At 36.3% G+C, this 27,072-nt stretch overlaps 1 protein-coding gene across 1 annotated transcript in view; it reads left to right on the forward strand.

The window, feature by feature from the left end:
- CHSY3 (chondroitin sulfate synthase 3) overlaps positions 1-26,632 on the forward strand; it is a 280,405-nt gene extending 253,773 nt beyond the window's left edge. Inside the window, exon 3 of the mRNA XM_053567309.1 lies at positions 24,235-26,632. Within this exon, the coding sequence (XP_053423284.1) occupies positions 24,235-25,797 (1,563 nt within the window). The 3' untranslated portion in view covers positions 25,798-26,632. The remainder of the gene's footprint in view (positions 1-24,234) is intronic.
- Positions 26,633-27,072: the final 440 nt, after the last annotated feature.

The raw sequence follows: 27,072 nt of genomic DNA on the forward strand, positions 1-27,072 counted from the left end.
GTACAAGATCACATTAGGTAGAACGGGATCCAAACTCAGGTAGTCTTGACCCCAGAACAGGACTTTATAAATAGTATTTATTTGGAATAGGCACAGATAAGATTATCCTTAATCTATTTAGAAAGACAGTATAAAAATTAAACAAAATTTTTCTGTATTCCCTCAGGTAAATATACTGAGTGACACTGGTCTACTTGACTTAAAGGAACCAAGAGTAAAACTTATTAATCTAGGTCTTTTCCTGTGATCAAAAAGTCCCAATGTGGTATAGATGGAGAATTCTTGGGGTCCATTTGGGGATTTTTTTTCCTGTGTATACTTTGTAATATGTATACTCTTTTCTTTTTTGGAAATATTTTCTGTCCTTGAAAGTGAGCTCCAAAGTGGTACACTTTTTAAAAAACAGAGAGAGCAAGAAAGGGAGGGAAAAAAAGTAATTTGCCTCTAATATTTCTTCAGTTTTATGTTTTTAGATGTAGATTATTAACTATCAAAAATTTATATTTGTAGCATGTTCTATATTAGAAATTTATTTTTCCTAAATTATAGACAATTGTTCTGATAACACTTTTGAATAACTTATCCTTTGCCTACCTATTAAAAATGCTACCTTCTTTCTAGATTGTTTATTCTATTCTATTGATCTATTTTTCTGTTCGAGTACTGGTACCACCCTACTTAAATTACCAAAAGAAAGTGGATGTCCTCCTTAAAGATATTTCGACTAGTTCTGTACCACTGCCATAGAGATTTTTTAAAAACCCTATAATGTTTCATTTTTTTTTAAGTTGATACATTTTCTGGAACTGCATTGAATTAAAGATAGGCATTGTGTTTAATTTATTTAGAAATTATTTTTCAAAGAATTGTATTCTCATCAAGAATTGTGGTAAATTTTGCAGTAAATTTTTCCCATCTTCTCACCACATTGACCTTTTACTTTTTTACTTGAAAAACAGTTGAAAAATTAAAGTATCCTTGCATGATCTTTCAAACATATACTAGAAGTTTTTCAATTAAATTATTTTATTTATTTATTTTGTCAGTTATGTTTCTCCCTCAATAGACCTTTTGTCTGGTGACATTTTGTGATACAAGAAAGGTCATTCCTTGATTTGTTGAGACTTTTATGAAAAATTAATATGTAATTGGAGATTCAAATTTTCTACATATCTTTAAACTTCATTTAAATAATGTATCTGGAATAAATATATATTTTAGTGCATTCACATAACTGCTCATCTTTGAGCTCCATGGGTGAAGGATTGACACAGTGTGCCTTGCTCCCTTCACAAAGCTCATCAACAGACTCCTAGTCCAATGACCTTCCTTGCAAAATGAACTGCCTCCTAATAATTCTTCCTATAAAGCTATAAAACCAACTCCTTAGATTGCTATATTTCTTTTGTATGCTATTTCTCATTATGCTTGATCCTATTGGCAGCCTTAGGACAGAGCTATGGGGACACCCTAAAAATTTAGGTTATCTGGAGGGGTGATAGAAAGCCACACGCCAATTGTCCTGTGGCTCTTACAAGGTAGGCAGCATAAATTACACAGCCGCAATCAACTAGATCTAAATCAGGTGATGTGAATGTAGCAGCAATATTGTGCCTTCTCTGTGTAATTGTAATTGCCTTCAAGATTATTTTGTCATCAAACAAGCAATTTTTCAATCAGTGCAACTTGCGCAAATCAGCCCTCTAGGATGTGACTTTTTTTATTCATTTATCAGGTACTTCTTCATGCCCAGCCCCAACCCAACTTGGAAGAAAATAAAGTTTAAGGAAAGGTAACATGGAAAGCACACGTGGAGGAGCAAAGTCATTTCTGAGTTGGTTTCATTCTCAAAAAAGCTAAACGTGAGAAGAGTATAATAAGATTGTTAGTGATATATATGGTTTTATTTAATAGAGAAAGAAAATACTGGTCAAATAAGAACATACAATGTATTTTATTCTTGGTTAATTTTTCCTTCTTTTTAGATAACTTTATATATGTGAACTGTCTGTTTTGACAAAGAAGTCGTTTAAACAAAAATAGACTGCCCTCACATTTCATTTTCTCACCCAAGTGACACAGGCCAGACCCAGGGGAATCACTCCCAACTAGTCAGGACACTCTTTCCCTCCAACCTCTGCCTCTTTCTCAACTTGAAATGCCAAAGAGATGCTGTTATTTGTTCTAAATTCTTCTCTAAGGAGAATCTATTTGCTTTTCCTGAGACAACTAGGTTTGTTGTTGTTGTTGTTGTTGTTTTCCTTCCACGTTAAAATCATGATTATTAATGAGATTTTGTCCTCTTGAATTATATCCCAGCACTAGTCATAGTGAGCCAAATGACAAATATGTTACTATCCTTGCCAAAATAAACTTACTGTTTGTACATGAGGGAGGATTAAAAACAACTTATAACCAATCAACTAGCCTGCTAACCACCTAACTAAATCCCTAAATGACAGAAAAAATGAGAAAGCCAAGTATTATAATAACACCAAACTGTGTGATGTAGAGAGCTCTGGGATACCTTGAGAAAGAGAGTCAGAGCTTCTCAGAGTTGACTGAAGGTGCATCTGTGTGATAAGAATTTAGCTGCATTTAAAAGAACGGGTAGCATTTGAATTTGCAGGGCTGTCAAAAAATGCAACCTCAGGTGATTGAGAACAGTGATTTTCAAACACCTTTTCTCTCACAGAACATTTTCTTCAGTAAATGAACTATTTCTTGGAAACTTAATATGTAATATCTTCAAGCAGAGCTGCTTTGATTGAAGGGAGGAAGGAAATGGGCCCCAGAGTTCTGTTAATATGTCCTCCTGGTTTCTCCTGGGCCTCTGATTTGGCATATTTGAAAGTATCTGTTTACGTTTCATTTGCATCTATATCTTGTGTGGCTTCTTTGAGCATTACTAAGTCCCATAATAAAAACAGTTGCAATAATTCAAAAACTTGAACCAGGATCTAGGTAATAAGAAGGGAAGAACAAAAGGGATAATTAGGGAGCAGTTGTAAAAAAAGAAATAAAATTGATTGGCTAGGGTGCTAAGAGGAGAAAAGAGAACTCTGTGATGTTGTTGAAGTAATAAATTTAATATCAGGAAGCAAAACGATTGTGGAGAATTGGAAAGTCAGGAGAAGAAACTCTATTTTCTGTTTTAGTATGTGTATGTTTTGTTCAATTTTCCCCTCTTCCAATATATCACTGTGCTGAGATGGCTTTGAGGCAGGCACTTAAGGACCAGATTTATGCTGGCAGGATCGTTGAGTCTGTATTTTCTGAAACTCTAGCGTATACTCCTAGGTTTGTGATATGCAGTGAGCCTCTGTCCTCAGACAGCCCAGCCCTGCACCATTTACAAGATGCTGGCCACGGGAGATAAAATGCAAAAAGAAGACACAGTCCCAGCCTTCAGAAAACTCCCAGATATGTTGAGGAGGCAGATGTATCTAGATGGATAAACAAATGTAAGAATAAAACTGTACTAAATAGAAAGGAAGAATGGTAGCTGGTACCAGGAGAACATAAACCAGCCCTGATCTAGTCAGAGGCAATGCCATTTAACTCTTAGGTTAAATGGCAGAAGAAATGAGATTGAAAGATGGGAGAACATTCCAAGTAGAGGAGAAAGTATGTGTGAGGTGCTAGGAAGGGAAGAAGCCAATGCGGCTGGAACAAAGAGAATGAACGTAAGGGAGCTGGAGGGGAAGGGAACCAGCCCTTCAGAGCTCTCGATTCTGAGATCCCTGGGTGACGTTGACAGGAAAGGAAGAGTCACGTGATCAACTTTGGGTCCTAGAAAGATGCCATATATATTGCCTCATGGAAAACTGGTTAGAGTGGCCAGGTGAAGTTTGGGCCAACATATAACTATTGCAGAGAATATTTTAAAATCTTGGTCAGGGTGGCTTCCCTGAAGACATAAGAGAATCAAGATTCAAGAAATAGGTAAAAATAGGTAAAAATATTAATATATTGAAATTGGTACTACAGGTTAATGCAGTAATTAGAATAATGATATACTGTTTATGATTATATATTAAGTATAATACCTCTTGATATGATATCATTGCTGCAAAAATCACTTTCTTAATTTATTATTTGCCTTTTAGTGATGGTGCTTTTGACATGGGATTTGACAGTATTTAATGTTAATGTGTTATTAAAATCTATTATCTTTCTCTTTAATTTTTGTTACATTTTTGTTTTTCTCTACATGCTTAAAAAGATAAATATTTACCTGTATTTTCTTCTCATTATTTCATGATATTCTTTTCCATAGGGGAAGATTCTAGTAGGATTTAAGTCTTTTATACATCTGAGATAAATGCACACACATACACGTATATATATATGCATGCATGCTTGTAAACATATACATATAAATGCATACAATGTATTTAACATGTATATGGTATGGATCTAAATTTAGTTCTTCCTTGTAAATAGCTATTTGCCCTACAATCCCTATATGAAATGCGATACCAAATCATTTGCATGATATTCATGTAATGTTTTGATTACAGTGATCTGTTTAAAAATAATCCTGTAAACATTATGTAAAATAAACTTAATAGGCTGACCAATATCGGAAGTAATAGTATTTGAAAAGAGAGTCATGAAAAGAAACCCAAAACCCAGTGTTTGGTTCTGTTTGTAACATACAGGTATTTAACTCATTGATTATACTAATTGTACTTTCATTCTTCAAGTCTCATCCATTTTCTACATTTGTCTTTTAGTATTAAAAATAATTCATTTATTTTGTTTTGTTTATTCAGACAGAAAAATAAAAAACTCCTTTCATTTATTTATTTTTTTATATTCTACATTTACTAAGTTTCACATGTACCCTTGTAAGATTAAAAGGTAACTATGTAGACTTGAAACCCATTGTGGTGACAGTGACTGCACTGGGAAATTTTCTGGGCCTCATGAAATGATTTTATTGATCTTTAATACAAACTACCTCTTTATGTTGTGATAACTTTATACATGAGAAGGAATGCTCAGTCTCCAGTAAGTATACATCAGTATTACTAGGAAGGTCAAAGAGACTGAAGTCATTGTAGTTTCATTTCCAAAAAACATGACTTTTAAAAGATGAGGCTTCACTTATTTTTAGGTAGCACCATCTTGGAAATATCTACCTGTTAATTAGAGCTGTGATTCCCATCCAATCCCACAGGACTAGAGCACTCATGCAGAAGAGTCTGTAACACTACAACGAAGATTGTGTCTTCCAAGAAAATTATTATAATAGACATCCTACCATGCTTATGTTATTTTAATTGGATGTTTAGCTCTAGGGATCTTAATAATTTGTCATAAAATTTTAATGTTAATAAAATCAGCTGGAAGGACTCTACTTACCACTTAGATTGCACCATAGGGAGTAAGATCCTAATTTAAGCCTTTCTTTTCTTTTTTTTTTTTTATAAGCTAATGAGAGAAAGAGTTTTAAGTGGATCATGGGATCTGCACAGTGTAACACAATGTTTCACCCATGACCCACATCAAAGAAAAATTTCAGGAGATGAAGTTAAATAAGCAAGGAAGACTTTATTCAAGACTACTGCAGTTAAGGGAGAGAGTGAACTCAACTCCCACCGAAATGAAAGGGAGGAGGGCTTTTTCTTCATTTTGTTTTTCTTTTATATTAACAGACTTTAGTAACACATAAACCTAAGGTAGGCAACATGATGTTTTGATATATGTATATGCTGTAAAGTGATTACTATCACAAAAGTTTTGAAGTGCTGGGGCGAGCTAGTGAAAGAGTGCTGGGAGATACTGTAGCAGAAGCTAGTATTATCAGACCAGCTGTGTTTCTAACTGGAGTTCCTCAAAGTTAGGCTGCTACCTTTCCACAGAGACTGAGAGATTTAGGGCTGTCTTTCTTGATTATATTTCAAAGGGATAGCAACTAGGTCCTTGAGAAAGCCATTTCTGGGTTGTACAACTGGCAAGAGAATAGAAGATTTACATCTCAAAGGAGCAGAAAAGAATTTACAAATCTAAGTTTTCTAAAGTAAATGCCTAGGAAAAAGGAGCTCTGGGGCTTATAGTCAAGAAAATTAAAGCTGTCTGGGCCCCCCATTGATGGATACAGGATTTTCCCTGATGATCTGGGGACTGATTCAAAAGTATTCCTTATAGGTAAATGATATACAATCTTACACTGTTTAAACCTTATGCATCACTAAAGGTTACTCCTTAGTAACCTGCTAAATTTGATAGAGTACAGAAGAGATTTCTCTTCTCAAAATGTGCTTCTTTTCTTAAAATGTGCTTCAGAGTGCAAGAAATTTCACCATCTAAAGTTTACTAAATAAAAATAGCAACACCTGCTGAATACTAACTCCATGTCAGCTACTGATTTAAGAATGTTTTATATAATGCAAAAAGCAATCCAGGAGCTCTTATTTTCCCAGAGAGTTTAACTCATCCAAGGACAGACTGGGAATGGAAGAGATCTCAAAACCAGGTGTGTGACTCCAGAGACAGGATTTGGTCCAGAATAGATGTGCCGACACACAAGCTAATAGAATAACAGAGGAACATGCAGAAGAGGCTCATTTTTCTCTTTTCTTTCTGTCAAATAAGCGAAATGTCCCCAAAAGTCAAGTCTGACTCCATACACTTTAACAATTCCCACAGAAACCCTAGTTTTGACCTGCTTCTTAAATGAAAGACTACTTTGTCTCACGTAGGTGACAAAGGCCTTCTTGGGTCTTTGCCATCATTCTCATTTACTGAGGACTCTTAACAGTGCTTCATGTGTTGGCGCAGAAATTATTGATGTGATGGAGCACAGCCTGACTGAGAGTCAGTTCAAACTCCTACACTCACTTCACATCCCACCGGCACAAAGCAGGAATGCTGATGGCTGGCCTCATCCTCTCTGCCTGCTTGGACGACCCCATCAATGACAAATAGTAAAGAGATGGAGGACTCCTACCCGTCATGCTAACATCGTATTGGCCTGTGACTCACTACTTAAATAAGATACAAAAGCTTCGAATTATGCACTAAATCTTTGACAACACAGATGCATAAAGCCTTACGTCCCATTCTGCCTTTTAACTTAAAGAAACATTAAGAAGGATGGGAAATAATGTAGAATGCCAAGAATTGTCTCTTAAAGAATTAAAGTTTTTACTGTAAAAATTTTGATTACTATTTTGGTGATCAACTAACTTTGGAGGGGCATATGTTAATTTATGAAAAATGAATTATAAATATTTTCTTAACTATTAGGCCTAAGCTACTATCTGTGAGCTGGCTATTGAGAAAGACACGCAGTCGAGTAAAGATGCAAATACAGTATGATGTAATCAGTACAGTGAGCTCTTGTCAAAGTTACACAGCTGTTTATGTGTCTGCATATGTGGTGCTTCTTTCCTCCACTAGACAGTTAGTTCCATGAGAGTAGAAGCCACGTTTTGTTGTTGTTGTTGGGTTGCTGTGTCCATGGCCCTGCACTGTTTCTCTGCCTAGATTCTCCAGCAAGGTTGTCCCCTTCAATATACTGAGAGCTGAGGTCCATTTCCTACAAATGAATATAAAATTTTTACTCTTCCATCATGAGAAGACAATATTTTATTTCCATTTCAGAGTATATTTGAACATGGACCTGCTACAGACACAGGAAACACAAACCAATTAACTTTGAACTCTGCCTAATGGCATGTGGGCACATTTTAGCTCCGAATACAGTACCCTGAAGGTTACTATTGAAGCATTATTGATGATTACTAAAAAATGTCAGGTAGGGCAGCACCTGTGGCTCAACAGAGAAGGACGCCAGCCCCATATGCCAGAGTTGGTGGGTTCAAACCCAGCCTCGGCCAAAAACTGCAAAAAAAAAAAAAAAAATCTCAGGTAGCCAAAGCTCATAATCACAGACATATGCACCATACTTTCAACAAAAAAACCATAAGTTTGAGACTCTGTCTCAATAAATAAATAAATATACATTTTCAGACTTGGCTCCTGTTGCACAATGGTTATGGTGCTAGCCACATGCACTGAGGCTGGTGGGTTTGAACTTGGCCCAGTCCTGTTAAATAACAATGACAACTGCAGCAAAAAAGTAGCCTGGTGTTATGGCAGATGCCTGTAGTCCCAGCTACTTGGGAGGTGAGGCAAGAGAATCACTTTAAGCCCAAGAGTTTGAGGTTGCTGTGAGCTGTGATGCCACAGCACTGTACCAAGGGCACACAGTAAGACTCTCTCTCTCAAAAAGAAAACGTAATTTTTCCCAGTCATTATTTGACCCATTCTTACACTTTCAACATTAGTGAATGACATGATGTTTATACAGACTTTGATACGTTTATGTTAAGTCTTCACAAAACTAAATGGTTGGTTACTTGAATTTGGGGGGAACAGACATTTTCTAAAGAAAGCAGCAATAACTAGAACAAAGAAAACTTTGGGCTTTAGCTTTAGCACCTTAATAAAACAGGAATCTACTTAGGATTTGAAAGCCTCCATAACTGGAATATAACTCATGATTAGGAAGAGGTCATTTTCTCTTTTTTAATCTAGAAAGTGAGGTGTAATTTTATGTGTCTCAGTGGTGTCATTTACACAGTGCATTTCCCCCACTGGAGGCAGTACCTCCACGAGTTGTTTTAATATCTTCTGAAATTTTGTGGCCACTGTTATCTTTACATGTTGTCTAAGCAATAACCTCCCTCCTTGCTGTTGTCTATCATTAGTTAAGGTCTGACCCAACATTCAGAAGAACAGGAGATCACCAGTGAAGGGAGCCATTTTGCTGCATTGGTATTGCCTGACTAAAGGGCGTGCACAGCCACAAATGGCAACTTGCAAACCTCTTCCTCCTCTTTGCTGCCTTTCTGTAATCATGTGAGTACTGAAAGTATCTAGGGGGAAAGTAAATGCAAGAACTTACTTGATCATTTTCCAAACATTTTTTAAAAGTCTGCGGAGGAAGTGCTTCGTAAGTTTTAATAGTCATCTAATACTATGTTAACCACAGATGAAGAAGTACCTGTGTGGTCGCTGCCTAAATACACATGTGTGTACATCAGGCTACTTCAGACAAGTGGATGAGCGATCAGGTTCAATTATCATTCGTTTTTCTTATTTTTTTTCTTTTTGATTAGAATAGTATTTTGCTTTTAACAGGGTAGTTTTAATTAAGGCATAAGACAACGTGCCATCATACTAAACTAAAATAAAGATGCACTTAGCGATTCATTTCAGATTCTAAATCTCTTTGGTATTTACCTAAGATGTCAGGTATTCAGAATACACCCTGCTGAGAAATCTTGATCAAGGATCAAGGGTTAATATCTATCCACTATTTTCTATGTTGCCTGAAATTATTTTTCAGCTGTACAAAATACATGCAACTGAGAGGTCCCTGTGACGTTCGAGTTAGTGTCTATTACCAAGCTAGCTTCTGTGCTGTTGGAACGTTTTTCTTTTTAGACTAAAATAGCTAACAACATGAAACGAAACAAAAAAAGTGTCAGTTTTAATAGTGCAGATCACTCATCTGAGGTTGTTGTTTGAATTTCAAACAAGATTGAAGTAATAATTAAACGGAAGATAAACTCACTTTGAAATCATACAGAGCATTATGAGGACAGAGCTGAAATTAAAATTTATCAGCTTATCAGATCGTTTGGGACAGGACCCTTTTGGGTATGAGTGACAGAACCACAACTAGACTAGCTGAAACAAAAGAAACCATAGCCCTAGGAAATCAGAAGGTCTGAGTGTGACCGGGCCTGAGGCACAGCTCAGTACTGTTGTTCTTTACCCAACAGCACTGTTTCTCTTGAGTCATTTCTCTCTGCTGGGCAATGAGGTCTTCTTTCCTTTCTCTGGGATTATAGCATGCAAAATGTGAGCTTGTGGCCAAAAGAAACCACCTCTGCTGTTACAGGAGAGATAGTGCCCACGAATGAAGCCAGTCCAGAGGGAACCAGTATAATAAAGTATATGAATGGCCAGATTGTGATAAGCATTTCCCGTTAGGAAAAGATGAGGATCATGCGAAATCGAAGGAAAAGAAAAACAAGATTTGTTTACTAGTTAACTACTTTTAGGTATACAGTTCAACAGTATCAATTATATTCATATTTTTGTACAGCAGAACTCCAGAACTTTTTCATCTTGCACAACTGAAACTCTATACCCCTTGGAAAACAAGGCCCCATTTCCTCTTCCCACTGCCCCTGGTGACTATGGCTCTACTTTCTGTTTCTACGAGTTTGCTCACTTTAGACACCTCCTATAAGTGACATCATACAGTGTTTGTCCTTTGTGACTAGGTTATTTCTTTTGATATCGTGTCCTAGAGGTTCGTCCATGCTGTAGCAAGTGACAAAATTTCAAAAGGAAAAGAGATTTTAAGATTGTGTTAAGTTCTTTTAAAAGAATGTCCACAAACACCAAATGCCTTCAGTTAATTTAAATTTATAAAACAGAGAGAGCTGATGGGATGAGAAGTTAGTGGAAAAGTCACTGCTCCTTTAACATTTTTCAAATTCAAATTCATTCAAAACACAGGTCTTACTATGAAAGAAAATAAAGGCACAAAAAAGTTGTATCTAGCTTTTGGACTACAAATTTTTAATCCCTGCTTTTAATGTATTTTGGGAGGAGGAAACAAGAGACAAAATATTTTATTTTTAGTTTTTTGCATAATTTTTTTAATTTAAACTTTTGAGAATTATCAATTCATAGACAGTTGTAAAAAAATAACACAAAAATTCCATATACTTCTCATCCAGTTTTTCCCATGCAAAACTACTGTTAAGTATCATAACCAGTACATGGATATAATCCACCAACCTTATTCAGATTTTCCTAGTTTTGTGTGTACTTATTTGTGTGTGTGTGTTTATGTGTGTGTCGGGGAACCAGGAAGCTACCTGTGTCCTAAAATGTCAAGGTTTCGGGCAGCTTCCTGGGTCCTTAGTTCTTGGAGCATTCTTGGTCAAAAAATGACCAGACACCCCAAAGTAAGACAAGCATGAAACGAAATTTATTGAGAAAGAGAAAGATAGAGAAAGATAGATTTACGGAGGAAGAGCAAGATACAGGCTTATAGAGCAAGATATAGTAGCCATAGACAGCAAATGGGCCACCGTTGCCAGGGTAGATAGGCAAAGAGGTAAGAGTTATGACCAGTGGTTCCTTTACAGCAACTGGGTCAGGTCTACCTTGTGGTTCAGTGGTCACTGTGGAGCCAGAGTCTTACTGAGCAAGGCCCCTCCCATGAGCCTCTTTGAGAGCCCATTGGGGAGAGGGGTGGACCACATAACTAGTCTTAAGGCTGTTCTAGGGGTTACCTTTGAGATTTCATTGTACCTGTTCTAAGGCCAGAGAACCTTCTACATCCTTTTGCAGTTGGTACACTAAGTTCTGATTGGTAGACTGATAGTGTATTCCCACCTCCCAAGGTGTGAACAATCACTGGGGCAGAATTAATGTGGGTGGCACTGAGGTGGGCCCTGCCTTGCCTTCCTTCCCAGGAGAGCTATTCCTAACTCTTACCTACCATCTGTGTGCACACACACATAGATTTAATTCTATACAACGTTGTTACACACTATGTAGTGAATTTTAAATATAGAGTTTATGGATTAAGAGTGCCTGTTTGTGAGGTGTTATTTTTTTAAATCTTAGTTGCAAAATAATGCTGCTATTTTACATGAGTATCATACATACATGATATGAGGAGGGGTATATCTTATTATTCTTACACTAGATCATTGTTTTCCAACAATTTATTCAAGGCATATACACCTTTTAACATTTTTTAATTTCCTCTATAAGTACAGAATGAACTGTATATATGTTTATTTTTCCCCAAATTATTTCTTTTCCTTTATATTTAGAATCAGGCCACGTTTTTATTGTACAGAGCAGAACACACTATAAAAACCTAACTGTTCACAAATTCACTGGGCTTGATCATTGTTGAAATGGCCAATTCATTGTTGAGTTTTGATCAAAGGCCAGAAAAATATTGGTTCTCATGTTGGCATGATGGATTATTCGCTAAAATAACTTACAGTATTATATATTAATTAAAGGAGATATTTTGCTTTGCTGATGAGGAGAAAATATTATAAAATAAAATAATATGTTTGGCTTTGACAAGAACAAAGAGGTTAAATATCTGATGAAGTTGGAATGACTTGTAGAAAAATATGTTTGTTTCCCATTGCTGTTATTTTTCACAAGGTCAGAGCTACTTGTATGTGATGTTTGTGGCCAAAAGATCATCTTTGCTCAGAAATATATGTATAGTATAAACTCAGAGTGGTCTAATGCCATGCTTAATCTCTGATGGTTTTGAAATAGTTATTATCACTCAAAATATTATCTAATAAGCTATATTAAATACTACATGAATTAAAGTATAGAAATTGATGCATCGTGGGGCTTTTCAAGGTAGGAATGCTTTTCTAAATATGTAGCTTGGTTCGGTAAATGGTTATTGTTAAAGGAAAAAAAAAGAAACCCTCTCTGTTAATATTTGAAGATAACAATTGAGGGAAAATAATAGTGTTAATTTGAAAATTCACTATTTTTCTTGGAACTTTTCTATTTGTTGGTCTTATTAAAGAAAGAGCACTAAGGGCAGTCAGACTCTCCATTTATGTAACTAATGTACTATTACATAAATAAATCATAGAAAATAAAATGAGTATAAATATTTGCAAAGCAAGCTGCTGAACCCTTAGTTATATATTCACCGTTATATTTTATACCACTTTAATGATTCTATATTTTTGTATGACTTTATAATTTTTCTAATTTACAGAGAGTCTTTGCTTCCGAGAAGAATACCTGATTTTCTTAAATCCTCCTTCATCTCATATCTAAGAAGAGATTCAAAAGAATTTTCCAAATTAGAGAATCTTTTCTCTTCAGAACAACAACAAAAAAAATGTAGCAGCAATAATTAGAACAAAAGAGCTCACACTAGACTAAAATAGCTTCTTTACACAAATAAATTATGGAAGCCTTTTTTCCTTAATAGAGAACAACAAAGATGTTCACAAACAGCGTTCCCAATAATAGCGTAGCCTGTTGTTCCTTTTCATTTCAACAGGCACCTCATGAAACCAACTAAGTTTCTTAGTTTTCAGATGATGATCTGAAGTCAAACGATGGCAAGCATATCTGAATCATTTTCTAATGAAAAGTGAAGGACTTCCTCACTCATTTATTCAATGTTTATATTAACAATAATATTAAAAACAAATAATGACAACCACAAAACAATCACAACAATATTAATGAGCTCATATAGCAGATACTATATGCCGGGTTCTTTTCTAAGTACTTCAAATACAACTATTCACATATTCGTTTAACACTAACAGCACCATATGAGGTAGAAACTATTATGGTCTTCATTTTGCAACTTGTTGCGTTGAGGCACAAAAAGTTAAATAATTTGTCCAAGGTCAAATGACTCAAGTGTTAGAGCCTGGGTCCATTCCTGACCCTCTGTCTCTAGAAGCTGGACATTCAATTGCAGAGCACGTCCACCTCCCTAAATTACAGTGAGATACAAGTGGCAAAGGCCTGCTCCTGAGGATATTTATAATCTCATAAGAGAGGAATGATAAATATCTATAGCACAAGACTGTAAGAGGTCGGAGCCATAAAAATGTACATTTGGAGGTTTTCCAAGTTCTCCATGTGGATGGCAAAGGAGGCAAAATTTGTGATATGATTCAGAGTTTACAGGGGAAAGGGTTCTAGAAAAAGGTGGCTGGGCCCCTGAAAGGGAGAACAGATAAGGGAAACAGCTCCTGCTTAATCACGTTAGGGCTCTTTCTGAAGAAAAATTCCAGAAAATTTTCTGGAAAAATTTCAATAAAATGCAAGTCTCTTGGATATGGTAATATTTGTCAAAATGTATAAGTTATAGAGATCATTATTTGTTTAAAGTCATTTTTATCAAAGATACATGTATATTGGTTTAAAAGTCGAGGAATGCTTTGAGTTTATCACACACAGAAAAAGGAAATTAAAACACAAAACAAAAACAAAAAAACACCAAAACCAGCCCTCGGCCCTACATCTCCCTTTGCCTGACTTATATATTAAAATTTTTAGATTCTAAAAACTCTTTATTGTTCCCTGAACACTCCTTTTTCATAGCATATTATTTTTATTTCTTTGTTACAATTCTTCCTTTTCTTTTTAGAAATTTTATGGTTTCAATGATCGTTTCTGTTCTCTGCATCATCAATGTCATCTGTTTTATTTATATTTTCCTGTTTGTTTCTTCCTCTTTAATTTAAAATGTAATTCTCAAATATTTGATGATTTTACAACTTAATTCATAATCAGATTCATTTACACATAAAGCCCATACATGCTTATTAGAAGCTTCATATGGATGGACCCAGCTACTCAACTTTTACAGGGAAATTAAGAAAAAGCTACTTTTTCTGGGGCCAGCACATAGCACTTTCTGTACATCTTAGGTAAAATAAGTGAGAGAAAATCCTGCAAGTCAAGAGTTAGAATAAAAATGTTTATTTATTTATTTATTTAGAGACAGAGTCTCACTTTCTCACCCTCAGTAGAGTGCTGTGGTGTCATAGGGATACCGGAATTTCTTCCTCAGTAGGTCCTTGGTCTTGGGGATTTGAAGAATGAATTCACGGACCACATATCAGTGGTCAGACAGGATTTATTTTACAGAAAAAGCACCAGAGCTCCTGACAGAGGGAAAGACTGAAGTCAGAAAATCTCCTCTCTGTCTGGATTCTTTGTCTAGCGGTGTATATAGTCACATGGGTCCCTTGTACTGACATTTGCCCAGGACTTGGTACAATGGATACAGTCCCTTCCACCAGGGTAAGATGAATGAATTTATCAATAAATGAATACAGTCTCTTCTGCTAGGGGCAAGGTGAATGAATGAATTAATGAAGAGATACAGTACATTCATGAAATTGTCCAGGCTTAGGAAACTTACAGGAAATTGACCAGGCCTGGAAAATGGGGGCTTCCCTGTTCAGCCAAAAGTGCAAGGGGAGGGAGACAGAGGTGGAGGTGGAGACACCACTGTGCTCCCCAAGCTGGCAACCTGGAGGTGTCCCCCCAGCAGTTGTCCAGCCCCTCAGGCCACTGGAGCCTCCTACACTCCCCTCTGACTACATTTCAACCAGCTGGTCCCTCTGCTGGCTGCCACGAACCAGCACCCCCAGGGCAGAGACAGGTCTTCCCCTTAGCTCTGGCTGCGCTGGCTGGACACCACCCACCCTGTATCTATCAACAGCTCACAGCAACCTCTAACTCCTGGGCTCAAGAGATCCTCTTCCCTCAGCCTCCTAAGTAGCTGGGACTCAGGCGCCCCCCACAACCCCTGCTATTTTTAGTTCCAATATTCTTTGTTTTGATTCCTCATGTCTGAGTAACTTGCTTGTGTTCTTTCTTCTCTTTCAGTTTTAGTCATTTTCTTTTTTTTTTAATTTTTATTTTTTTATTTTTTATTTTTTTTTATAAGTTGCATTAATTTTTATTTTAGGCTGTCTCCAAACATGGCTTTTATAGACTAATAAAAAAGCAATTTTTATAAGTTCACAAAAAACAATGAACACACTCGAGCACAAATTTCTTACATCCAGGGCCAGAGGAAAATTATGAACTAAAAAATCTGTTGAAAGTGGCACAATAAGCACAATTCCTAGATGCTGCATTTTTGGAGGTAAATTAAACTCTCACCTGAATGGAAAATCCCATAGCTGTAAATTTCCGCTAGTTCTTCCTCACCATTCTCACCCTGCTTTGGGTAGCCTTCACTAATTTATATCCATTATAGTCTTTAAGATTGGCTTCAAAAACTCAGCTACTTGGGAGTAATATTGCCTATGATACCTGTCTTCCTCTGTATCTTTGCAACATGTACTTTTTCAACCTCTTAACTCGCCTCCTGTCCCTCCCCAGCCACACTCCCCATCCTTTCTGTGGGGTGCAGAAGAATTTTTTTTATTATTTATGTATTTATTTTTTTTTATTGTTGGGGATTCATTGAGGGTACAATAAGCCAGGTTACACTGATTGCAATTGTTAGGTAAAGTCCCTCTTGCAATCATGTCTTACCCCCATAAAGTGTGACACACACCAAGGCCCCATCCCCCACCCTCCGTCCCTCTTTCTGCTTTTCCTCCCCCACATAACCTTAATTGTCATTAATTTTTATCACATATATGTTTATTGTTTACTCTTCACCTACTGCTTCCCAGGTTCCTCAAGTTTTCTATACATTTCATTTCCTGAAGAATCTCTTCCTGGAGCATTCTGACGTGTTAAAATCAGGATTTTTTTTTTTTTCCTGTATGTTCCTGTTTGTACCACATGTCACCTCTTCCTTGACTTTTTCTTAGATTGGTAAAAACAAACCTGTGAATAGTTTTCTGAGGAATGAGCTCAAAAGCTATTACTTTTCTTTTCTTTTCTTTTTTTTTTTTTTTTTTGAGACAGAGTCTCACTTTATCGCCCTCTACTGCCACCTCAGTAGAGTGCGGTAGCATCACAGCTCACAGCAACCTCCAACTCCTGGGCTTAGGCGATTCTCTTGCCTCAGCCTCCTGAGTAGCTGGGACTACAGGTGCCCACCACAACGCCCGGCTATTTTTTGTTGCAGTTTGGCCGGAGCCGGGTTCCAACCCACCACCCTCAATATATGGGGCCAGCGCCCTACCCTACTGAGCCACAGGCGCCACCCTTAAGAGCTATTTCTTTGAGGGAAGAAAATGAATTTATTTCTGCCCACAGTTCATTGATGTTTAGGTTAGACATAGAATTCTAGGTTGGAAATCATGATCTATCATATTTTGAAAAAGGCTGTTCCATTGATTTTTATATTATACTCCAATTTTTATTGAGAAGCCTGTAATATTCTGCTTTCTGAGCATTTTATCATTTTTCCCCCAGCAGACTTCTAACATATTCTGTGCCTCGGGGCTCTAATTTTCACAGTGTTATATGTCCTATGGGTCTAATTTCATCTATTGTGGATTTTATTGAATAAGTCCTTTAGATTTGGACTCCCAGCCCTTCATTTGTTGCATTTGGGGATGTTTTCTCGAATTGTTTTGTGGATAATTTTTCCCTCTCCTTTTATCTGGTTCACTCTCCCTGGAACTGCTATCATTAGGATGCTGGACCCTCTGGACTGATTCTAATTCTTTAAGCTTTTCTCAAGTATTTTTAATTTTTAGGAAATATCTAAGAGATTTCATTACCTTTATTATCCAGCTCACTCTTTGCATGTTAAAATGTCTACTATTATATTTTAAACTTTTGAAGGGCCTTTTGTTGTGGTTGTTCTATGTGGATATTTGTTATGTGTAATTGTGGGTGTATAAATAGATATAATAAACGTGTACATATAGGTAAAAAGATATACGTATTATTGTGGCCTTGTTTTGTGATTTTAATACTTTACATCATGTTTCTGATGCTATTAATTAAACACTTCTCCATGTTTTCTTCTGCCTGAATAGCCTCTGCTTCCATAGAAATGGCCAGTATCTTGGATAGTCTGCTCAAGATTAAGCATAAAGGATATGAAATCTGATTTGAACCCCTGAAAAGTGAATGGCTCTTGCCTACTATGACAAGAACATCCCTTAACTCAGAGACTCTAGAAAATAAATATGAAGTTTGTAAATATTTCTTTTTCCCAGAGAGGGACTTGCACTACTATTTCTAGGAGGCCTTGAATGGGTTTTTAAGTATCAGTTTAACTTTATTATTGTTTTTTTCCACAGCAAATCTAAGATTCAAGTTTCTATAATTTGACAAATCTATTAACACTTATCTATACACAATCAATGTCCACAGTTGTACCGTGCTTTACTTATTTTATCCCCTTTCTGTGTATTACCTTTAAAGAATCACTTTTCTAATCTAGTTCAGTAAATAGCAAATGTGGAAATTACTGTTAAATCTGTAGTTTTTACTTAGAAGTTGACGTAACCTTTTTGTCTACCTTGCAAAGGGTTTTGTCCTTTTATTGAACACTGGGGGTCAGTTTCATGTTGAGTAGGTTGAACAGATAGATACTATACTCCTTTTACTTCAAAAAAAATTTTTTTTTGGACTATACCTTTAAATGTATGTCTTCTATTGCTGTTTTTTTTTTTCTTTTTCATTGACTGTAGGTATTTTTTTTGGCCTTGCTTAGCCTATCCTTCTTTATTTTTGAGACAGAGTCTCACTTTGTTGCCCTCTGTAGAGTACTGTGGAGCAGCACAGCAACTTCAAACTCTTGGGCTCAAGCAATTCTCTTGCCTCAGCCTCCCTAGTAGCTGGAACTACAAGGGCCTTCTACGACGCCTGGCTATTTTTGTTCTTATTTGTTTAGTATGCCCAGGTCAGGTTTGAACCCACCAGCCCTGTTGTATGTGGCCGGCACCCTGACCGTTGAGCGACAGATGCCAAGGCAAGCCTACCTTTCTTAACATCACAGTTTCTCATCTATTGTAACTCTTTATTTCTATTTCATTGGGGGTATTTTTAGCTTTCCTAATTTCTATTCTTTATATCCCTTAGTGATAGCTTTCCACAGTGCTTAATTTTTCTTTTGATTTTATTTCCATGCTTGTGATAGTTCTTTTTTAATTTTTTCTTTATATCTTAGATCTTACCATCACAGATAAATGACTCATCTCTGAAAAAAATTACTTTTGCTTGGACCAGCTATTCACCATAGGCTTATTTTGGCAGAGGTGTTTCCTACAGTTCTAAGCTTGCTGATTTCCACAAAGAAAAGACATTGATTTTTTTTTTCTGCTGTCTCAGATTAAACCTACATCGTGACAACATGGTTTAAGTGTTTAATTCTTTCTGTGCCTCTGTCCCTTCTGCTTTTCTGAAACAAAATGTTGCCATCAGAGCTTATTCTGCCAGCCCGGCTCATCTGAGTTCCTACAATTAGAGTTGTAAACATAAAATAGGTTTTATGCCCTACGTTTTCAGGCAGTGAATTTCCTTGGTGCTTTCTGAGATCTACCGCCCTTGAACCTTTTGGCTCAGACATCAGTCTGTTTGGCCTTTGTTTCCACTCATTTCCAGAGTGTCCTTCTCCATGTCACAGGGAAATTCCACACATATTTTGGTGACTGTGTACGTGTATTACTTCCTCTCTTTGTTTTTAAAGCTGGAATTCACTATATTTTATTTTCAACACTCCCCATTGCTTTTAAATAGCTTTATTAAAATGTAATTTATATTCCACAAAATTATCTCATTATAAGTGTACAGTTTAATGATATTTGGTAAATTTATACAGTTGCGCAACCATTACCCAAATCTAGTTTTATAAACTTTCCATTGCTCCAAAAGTTGCCTTGTGCCTATTTGCAAGTCAACTCTATTATTTTTTTAAAAGATTTTAAAAGTTTCTCATTTACATGAGCTATAATCATTTCAGAAATTACCTATGCTGTGTTTTCATTTAATCACTCTACGGGAATAAATGGGAGTTTAATATAGTAGAACAGTAATAGCAATTAAACATATAGCCACCTCTTGGCATTTATTCTTCGTCTGTCTGAATTTTTATAAACTACTTTCCTTTACCCTCTCAGATAATTTACCTTGTCAGAGGGTGGAAATCATAGGTGATACATTTAAAGCACTGGGGTCAGTGGAGACACACTGACGTTCGTTGCTACTGTAATTTTGTTTTTGTGAACTAGTTTTCCTTTTTAGCATAAGACTCTGAATTCACCGTGAAGTCAACTGATAATTCTTTAAAGGAGAAGAAGCCAAATTAAACAAGGTTCTAAATTATTTTGAACAAGTTAAATATAATTTTTGAAAATAAATTGATCACTTCGTGACTTACAACATTTTTGCTGCATTCAAAATGGATGGTGACGAGTGCGAAATCATGAGAAATCCAGTACGGGTTGCAATGTCATTATTCTTGGTTAAATGTTTTAACCCACTTGAATTGTTTACACACACCTGTCAGTTTTTGAATGTTTTCTTTGTGCCAGACACAATGCCAGGGCCTTTATATATACCTTTTTCTTATTTATTAAGGTCTTAATATACAATGGGGTGTTTGACATTTTCCCATTTTATAGATAAGGAGACCAAGATTTAGTCTGATTGGCTAGAAAAAAAAAAAAGCTTAGAAATGATGTGGGTAGTATTCAAATCCGTATCCTAATTCCATAGCTCTTAACATTCTCCTGTTAGTCCTCTATACATTGAACCTTCCTACATACAAAAGAAAATTTGGATATGATGTACGCTTCTAAAAGAAAAATATGACATAAATACTAGATGAGCTCATCATTACCATATTATCTGAAGTATGTATGAATATGTTAACATCTTTTTTTTTTAAGATAAGAGTCTTGCTCTGTTGGCTAGGCTGGAGTGCAGTGACATCATCACAGCTCACTGCAACCTCAGACTCCTGGGCTCAGGCAATCCTCCTGCCTCAGCCTCCTGAGTAGCTGGGACTACAGGCCCATGCTACCACGTCTGGCTAAATTTTTTCTTTATTTTTGGGTAGAGACAGAGTCTCACTCTAGCTGGTCTCAAGAGATCCTCTACCCTCGGCTTCCCAGAATGCTAGGATTACAGGAGCGAGCCAATGCACCTGGCCTGAACGTGAACATGAACTTTTTAAGGATTGTCCCCACCACTCTGTTTCCTCTGTTTATGGTAATTCTGCAAAGGAAGATGTTTGAAAGATAAGCACTATATAGACAGCTTGGGCTGAAGTGATATGAGTTATTTAGCATTTCAATACTAAGATATTTTTCTAGAACAAAATGTCATCTTCATCAAATTGTGGGGCATTACTTAATCATTTCAGTATCACCAAAGGAGCTGGACAAGCAGCACATTAACAGCTCACCATGGAGAAATATTTATTTGAATTTAGCATATTCCTTTTTCTTAGTAATATAAAGCATGGCTTATGACTAGTTTCAAATAGTCAATACTTTTTAGAGATGATATGATTAATTAGTAGTCTATATTTGATCAGAATTTTTTTTTACCTTCTCGCATTAACAGAAAAAAGACATAAATTACAATATTGAAGTAATTTTAGGTAAAAATAGTAATACCACACAAATGGAGATATAATAGCCCCCTGCACATTAGAAATTTAATTTGACTTAACCTTGACCAAAGTTTCAAATAATAATTGGCGTGTCTTTTCAGAAAACAAAATATCAGATGCAAACAAATTTCTGCATCTGGAGTCAAGTCCCAATTCCTTTTTGAAATATCTTCTGTTATAAATTCTTCAAAATCAAATGATATTGATTCTAAATTTTTTTTTCTGAGTATAGAAAAGCTCCAGGTGAAATACTGGGGGTAAAGAATCTTTCATGGTGTTAGTCTACTTATTCCCTCTGTAGGTCTCCTCCTCGGAGAAAACCTGCCTGATATCTTCCCCCTTTCCCTCCACACCGCCAACATATCTGCACACATCTATGTACAGACATCATTCCATATGTACGCATATGCGTATGTTCAAAATAAAGTCCTTTATTAATAGGGACTTAACGTATGTTAAGTAACAGTTCAATGAATGCTCACAAATCGAAAGTGCACATGCAATCTCCCCCTGGACGAACAAAAGAACATTACCAGAACTCTAGAAGCTTCCTTCTTCTTGATTCTCGATCACTGTTAGAACAGCTAATAGCATAGGTTAGCTCTACCTGAATGTCATGTAAATGGAATCCTACAGAAAGTGTCCTTTGTTATATGGCTTCTTTCACTTGTTCCTAAGATTCATCCATGTTGTTGTAGTTGATCTAATTCATGTATTGTTTTACCCCCACATTTCCTATTTTACTCCTGATGTACATTTGCGCTGCTTTCAGTTTTAGAGTATGAATAATGATGCCATGGAAATTTATATGTATATTTTTGTAGACATGTGTATGTCTGCTTATATCTACGAGCAGAAATACTGAGTCACAGGGACAATGTGTGTTCATTTTAATTGACATAGTTTTTTCTAGTAGTGGAACCAAGTTACATTCACACTAGCAATCTCTGAGAGTCCCAAACTCTCCATGACATCACCAATTGGTTTAGTTTTAGTCATTCTAGTGGATGCACGATGTTATCACATTGTGATTTTAAGTTTTATCACCCTGAGGATGAATGAAGCAGAGAATGTTTTTGTTTATCGAGTATTTGCATACTGTTTTTTGTTAAATATCCATTCACATTATTTGTTTATTTTGCTCCCCATCATTTCCCCGGGATAAATTATTTTTCCTTCTTGATTTGTACAAGTCCATCATATATTCTGGGCATTAGTCATTTTTCATAAGATCTATTCAAGACTTATTTTCCCACTGTGTAGGTGATCTTTTTTAATGGTTCTTTCAAGGAACAAATTTCTTAATTTTAATGTAATACAAGTTATCAATGTTTTATGGTTGGTACCTTGTGTCCTATGTACGAACCTTCACCTGCACAGAAGTCATGCAGATATTTTTCATGTCATGTGTTAAGTTTTAGAAACTTTTTTTCACTTTAAAAATCTATTATTATTATTATTATTATTATTTTAGAGACTCGCTATTTTGCTGAGGCTGGATTTGAACTCCTGGACTCAAGTGATCCTCCTGCCTCTGCCTCCTAAGTTACTGGCACTACCACACCCAGCTTACTTTTAAAAAATAAATGAAAACCTTTTATATGCATATCAACAATTTAACCACATGGGATGTAACAAGTCTTTTTTTACTCTTTTCCACCACATGAATATCTAACTGACCTAGCATCAGTTACTTAAAAGAGCACCCTTTCTTCAAACTTTAACCTCTATTTCATATTTCTATTACTTTGCTACCTTTTCTCATGTCTTTTCTTCCCACATCACAAATCTCTTTATCTCTTTTTATGCTTCTTGCAAAATGACTCTCACTGGTTTTATTTTTCCCCTTCTTTCCTTAGCTCGACAGCTTTACTTTTTTAAGCTCATTTATTTCTTCCTGGAGAAGCTGTATTTTCTTTAATGTTTTGAATTTGCATCTATTTTTACCTGCTTCTGATGTATTCTCAGGTCTTGTTTTTGGTATTTGCAGACACCTGGCGCTGCTGCTGCGGCCGCCCGCCCTCTGCTCTTCCTCTACTTCCTCCTCCCCCCCTCGCCCCTTCCTCACTGTTACTTTTCTTGAATAGATGTGATGGAGGTTTCTTGATTGACTGCCAAAGGAGAAAGAGTTAGCTGGCAGTCTGAATTTTGTTCTCATAACTGTGGATTTTTCTCATTTTTCTTTCTGTTAGTGTTAGGGAATTTGTTCTAGACTAGCAGAAAGCCTTTCTGTTTCGTGAGGATGTCAGGCATGTCTTAATTTGGACACGATATCCTATGAGGAGTGAAGATTACTATTGCTTCTCTCCCCCACCCCCGGAACTTAGCAAGTACTTACTCCAAAAAGATGGTATGTTGGGATATGAAATAAAACTCCTCTAATAGACAAATAATGGTCTGTTATTGCTATTCCAAACTACAGGTCACTGATTTAACTGTTAGGGTGAATCCCCTACTTTGGAAAGCCCATTCTGCCTCTTTCCCTCTTAGTGATCCATTGTGGAGTTAAGGGCATGTTCAGTTCTTTTTTTCTTTGATATTTTGGGTTTGTTTCTGAATGACTAGACAGAGAGATTCTTTATTTCAAAATACATATGTGGAGGTTAATAGGCGGTATCTGAGCCTATGAACTTGACTTTTGTTATCTCATTCACACATGATACAAGCTTATCTCACAAAACTAGCAAGTATATTGATGGTTTACCAAGGACTGGGGAACTTAGGAGAAGGGATTGGTTAAATGATAGAACATTTCAGTAAGATAGGAAGAATGATATATTACCCAACACAATAACTATATTTAATAATGATATATTCTTTAAAAATGCTAAGAATGGATTTTGAGTGTTCTCGTGGTAAAAATAACTATGTAAGGTAATGAATATGCCAACTAACTAGATTTTGTCATTCCACAATGTAAAATACACTTCAAAACACCATGTAGTGCACAATTTTGTCCATTTAAAACATAATAAAATTAGTTTCATTTTAAATATCACTTTTACAAATCATGTTATACAATACAACACAAATAATTGTTACCAGATATTTTAATCACAATATTTTAGTTTATTGCTGGTTTTCTTTTTAAATTAACAGCTTGATTTCTTTCTACTTTGCAGATGCAACAACTGTTCCATGAAAATTATGAGCACAATCGGAAGGGTTATATCCAAGACCTTCACAACAGCAAAATCCACGCAGCCATAACACTGCATCCCAACAAACGGCCAGCTTACCAATACAGGCTGCATAATTACATGCTCAGCCGCAAAATCTCCGAGCTTCGCTACCGCACCATCCAGCTTCACAGGGAGAGCGCTCTGATGAGCAAGCTTAGCAACACAGAAGTGAGCAAAGAAGACCAGCAGCTGGGAGTGATGCCTTCCTTCAACCACTTCCAGCCTCGGGAGAGAAACGAAGTGATAGAATGGGAGTTCCTGACAGGGAAGCTTCTTTACTCAGCAGCTGAGAACCAGCCTCCTCGACAGAGCATCAATAGCATTTTAAGAACAGCATTGGATGACACCGTCCTGCAGGTGATGGAGATGATCAATGAGAATGCCAAGAGTAGAGGACGGCTCATTGACTTCAAGGAAATCCAGTATGGCTACCGCAGGGTAAATCCCATGCATGGGGTGGAATACATTTTGGATTTGCTCCTCTTATACAAGAGACACAAGGGAAGGAAACTGACCGTGCCAGTGAGACGCCATGCCTATCTGCAGCAGTTGTTCAGCAAGCCTTTCTTCAGAGAAACCGAAGAGCTGGATGTCAACAGTCTCGTGGAGAGTATTAACAGCGACGCCCAGTCCTACTCTTTCATATCTAATTCTTTAAAGATCTTATCTTCTTTTCAAGGCACCAAAGAAATGGGAGGGCACAATGAAAAGAAAATACACATTCTTGTTCCTCTCATTGGAAGGTATGACATTTTCTTGAGATTCATGGAGAACTTTGAAAATGTGTGTCTTATTCCGAAGCAGAATGTAAAGCTGGTCATCATTCTTTTTAGCAGAGATTCTGGCCAAGATTCCACCAAGCATCTTGAGCTGATAAAAGGATACCAAAACAAGTACCCCAGAGCAGAGATGACCCTGATTCCTATGAAAGGGGAGTTTTCCAGAGGTCTTGGTCTTGAAATGACATCTTCTCAGTTTGACAATGACACTTTGCTGCTATTTTGCGATGTTGACTTGATTTTCAGAGGAGACTTTCTCCAACGATGTAGAGACAATACAATTCAGGGACAACAAGTGTACTACCCTATCATTTTTAGCCAATATGACCCAAAGGTAACCAATGGAGGAGATCGTTCTGCAGATGATGACTTTGAATTCTCAAAGAAGACCGGATTTTGGAGAGACTATGGCTATGGAATCACGTGTATTTATAAAAGTGATCTTCTGGGTGCAGGTGGATTTGATACCTCAATACAAGGCTGGGGACTGGAAGATGTAGATCTCTACAATAAAGTTATTCTATCTGGCTTAAGGCCTTTCAGAAGTCAAGAAGTAGGAGTGGTGCATATTTTCCATCCAGTTCATTGTGATCCTAACTTGGACCCTAAGCAGTATAAGATGTGCTTAGGATCCAAGGCAAGTACTTTTGCCTCAACCATGCAACTGGCTGAACTCTGGTTAGAAAAACATTTGGGTGTCAGGTACAACCAAACTCTCTCCTGACAGTCCAGGCAATGCGTATTGCCTTTTTTAAGGGGAGTTTACCTCATTGTTGGTCGTTGTAATTTTTATTTTATTATTTTTATTATTATTATTATTATTGTTATAATTTTATTTTTTTGTCCTGGTCTTAAACTACTCTTGGTTGTCTTCCAAGGGATGTTTGTTAACCTGAAGCAAGAAGAGTCTGCAGTTCACTGATGTTTCAGATTTCTACTGAAGTCAATATATTACTTTTTATAACTTTATTTTGGAGATTGAGTTAAATCATGGCAATCAAATGACTTTTAAAGCTCATTCATCACAAGAAACGGCTAAGAATGTTCTCTTGGGGGCTTAAAGATGCAATATCGACTTTTATTTTGTTTGTCAAGTTCAATGTGATACAAATATTTACTGGTGAAAGGTACCACAAAAGTGCTTTATGCTTCCTATGGGGAAGGGACTCTGTAACATAAACTTGAGTTTTGTAATTTATACAAGGACCTAAATATATAGACAATAATTTTCTTCATCTTTAGAATTTTTAAAGTAAATGAACACCTATGATTGTATGTTTATTTTTTAAAAATGTTTTAAAAATTGAGGAGTTTTGTTCCACAAGCAACCGGTACTGGCTACCCTGGTCTTATGACAATTATGAGCTCCTCACAACTATCTGCTATAAATGCGAATGAACTTTATTTTCTCAAGGAAATATGATTTAATTAAATATTCATGTACATTTTAGAAGCTTTATGAAACAATGTCCTTCATTTGCTGGCAAGAAGATAAACTATGACAGAACCTGTTTATTTATAATAAAACACAGGTATAACAGTATTCTTTTTCAAAAACATGGAAAAGTTTTGTTGTTTTTTTTTAGTCACATTTGATATATTTCTCAATGGTCATATGCACTAAAACATGCTTGTTGCACAGGCTGGAAAAATTATCAAAAGATTATGGCTACGATGTTTGTATTATTATGCTTTAAAACCTACCCTTCGAAAGTGATTAAAATGAGCAATTTCTTTACTCAATAATTACAATCCAGGAGAAGCATCCTTCCTCAATCTCTTCAGCTTTGGGATTAAGCTGACATAAGAACAGTTGAGAAACTGCCTTTAATATGGGTTGGTAGGTATCTCAAAGTTTCAATAATCATTGAGGAAATTATGACTATAAAACCAATATTATAACTATAAAAACACATAGGGAAAAATCTCATTCAATTTCACATATCATTTTTTCTTTGAACTGAATTAACAGTGCCCAGTTTCTAGGAAAGCAAAATCA

The sequence above is a fragment of the Nycticebus coucang genome, chromosome 17, assembly GCF_027406575.1.
Source record: "Nycticebus coucang isolate mNycCou1 chromosome 17, mNycCou1.pri, whole genome shotgun sequence".
NCBI lineage: Eukaryota > Metazoa > Chordata > Mammalia > Primates > Lorisidae > Nycticebus > Nycticebus coucang.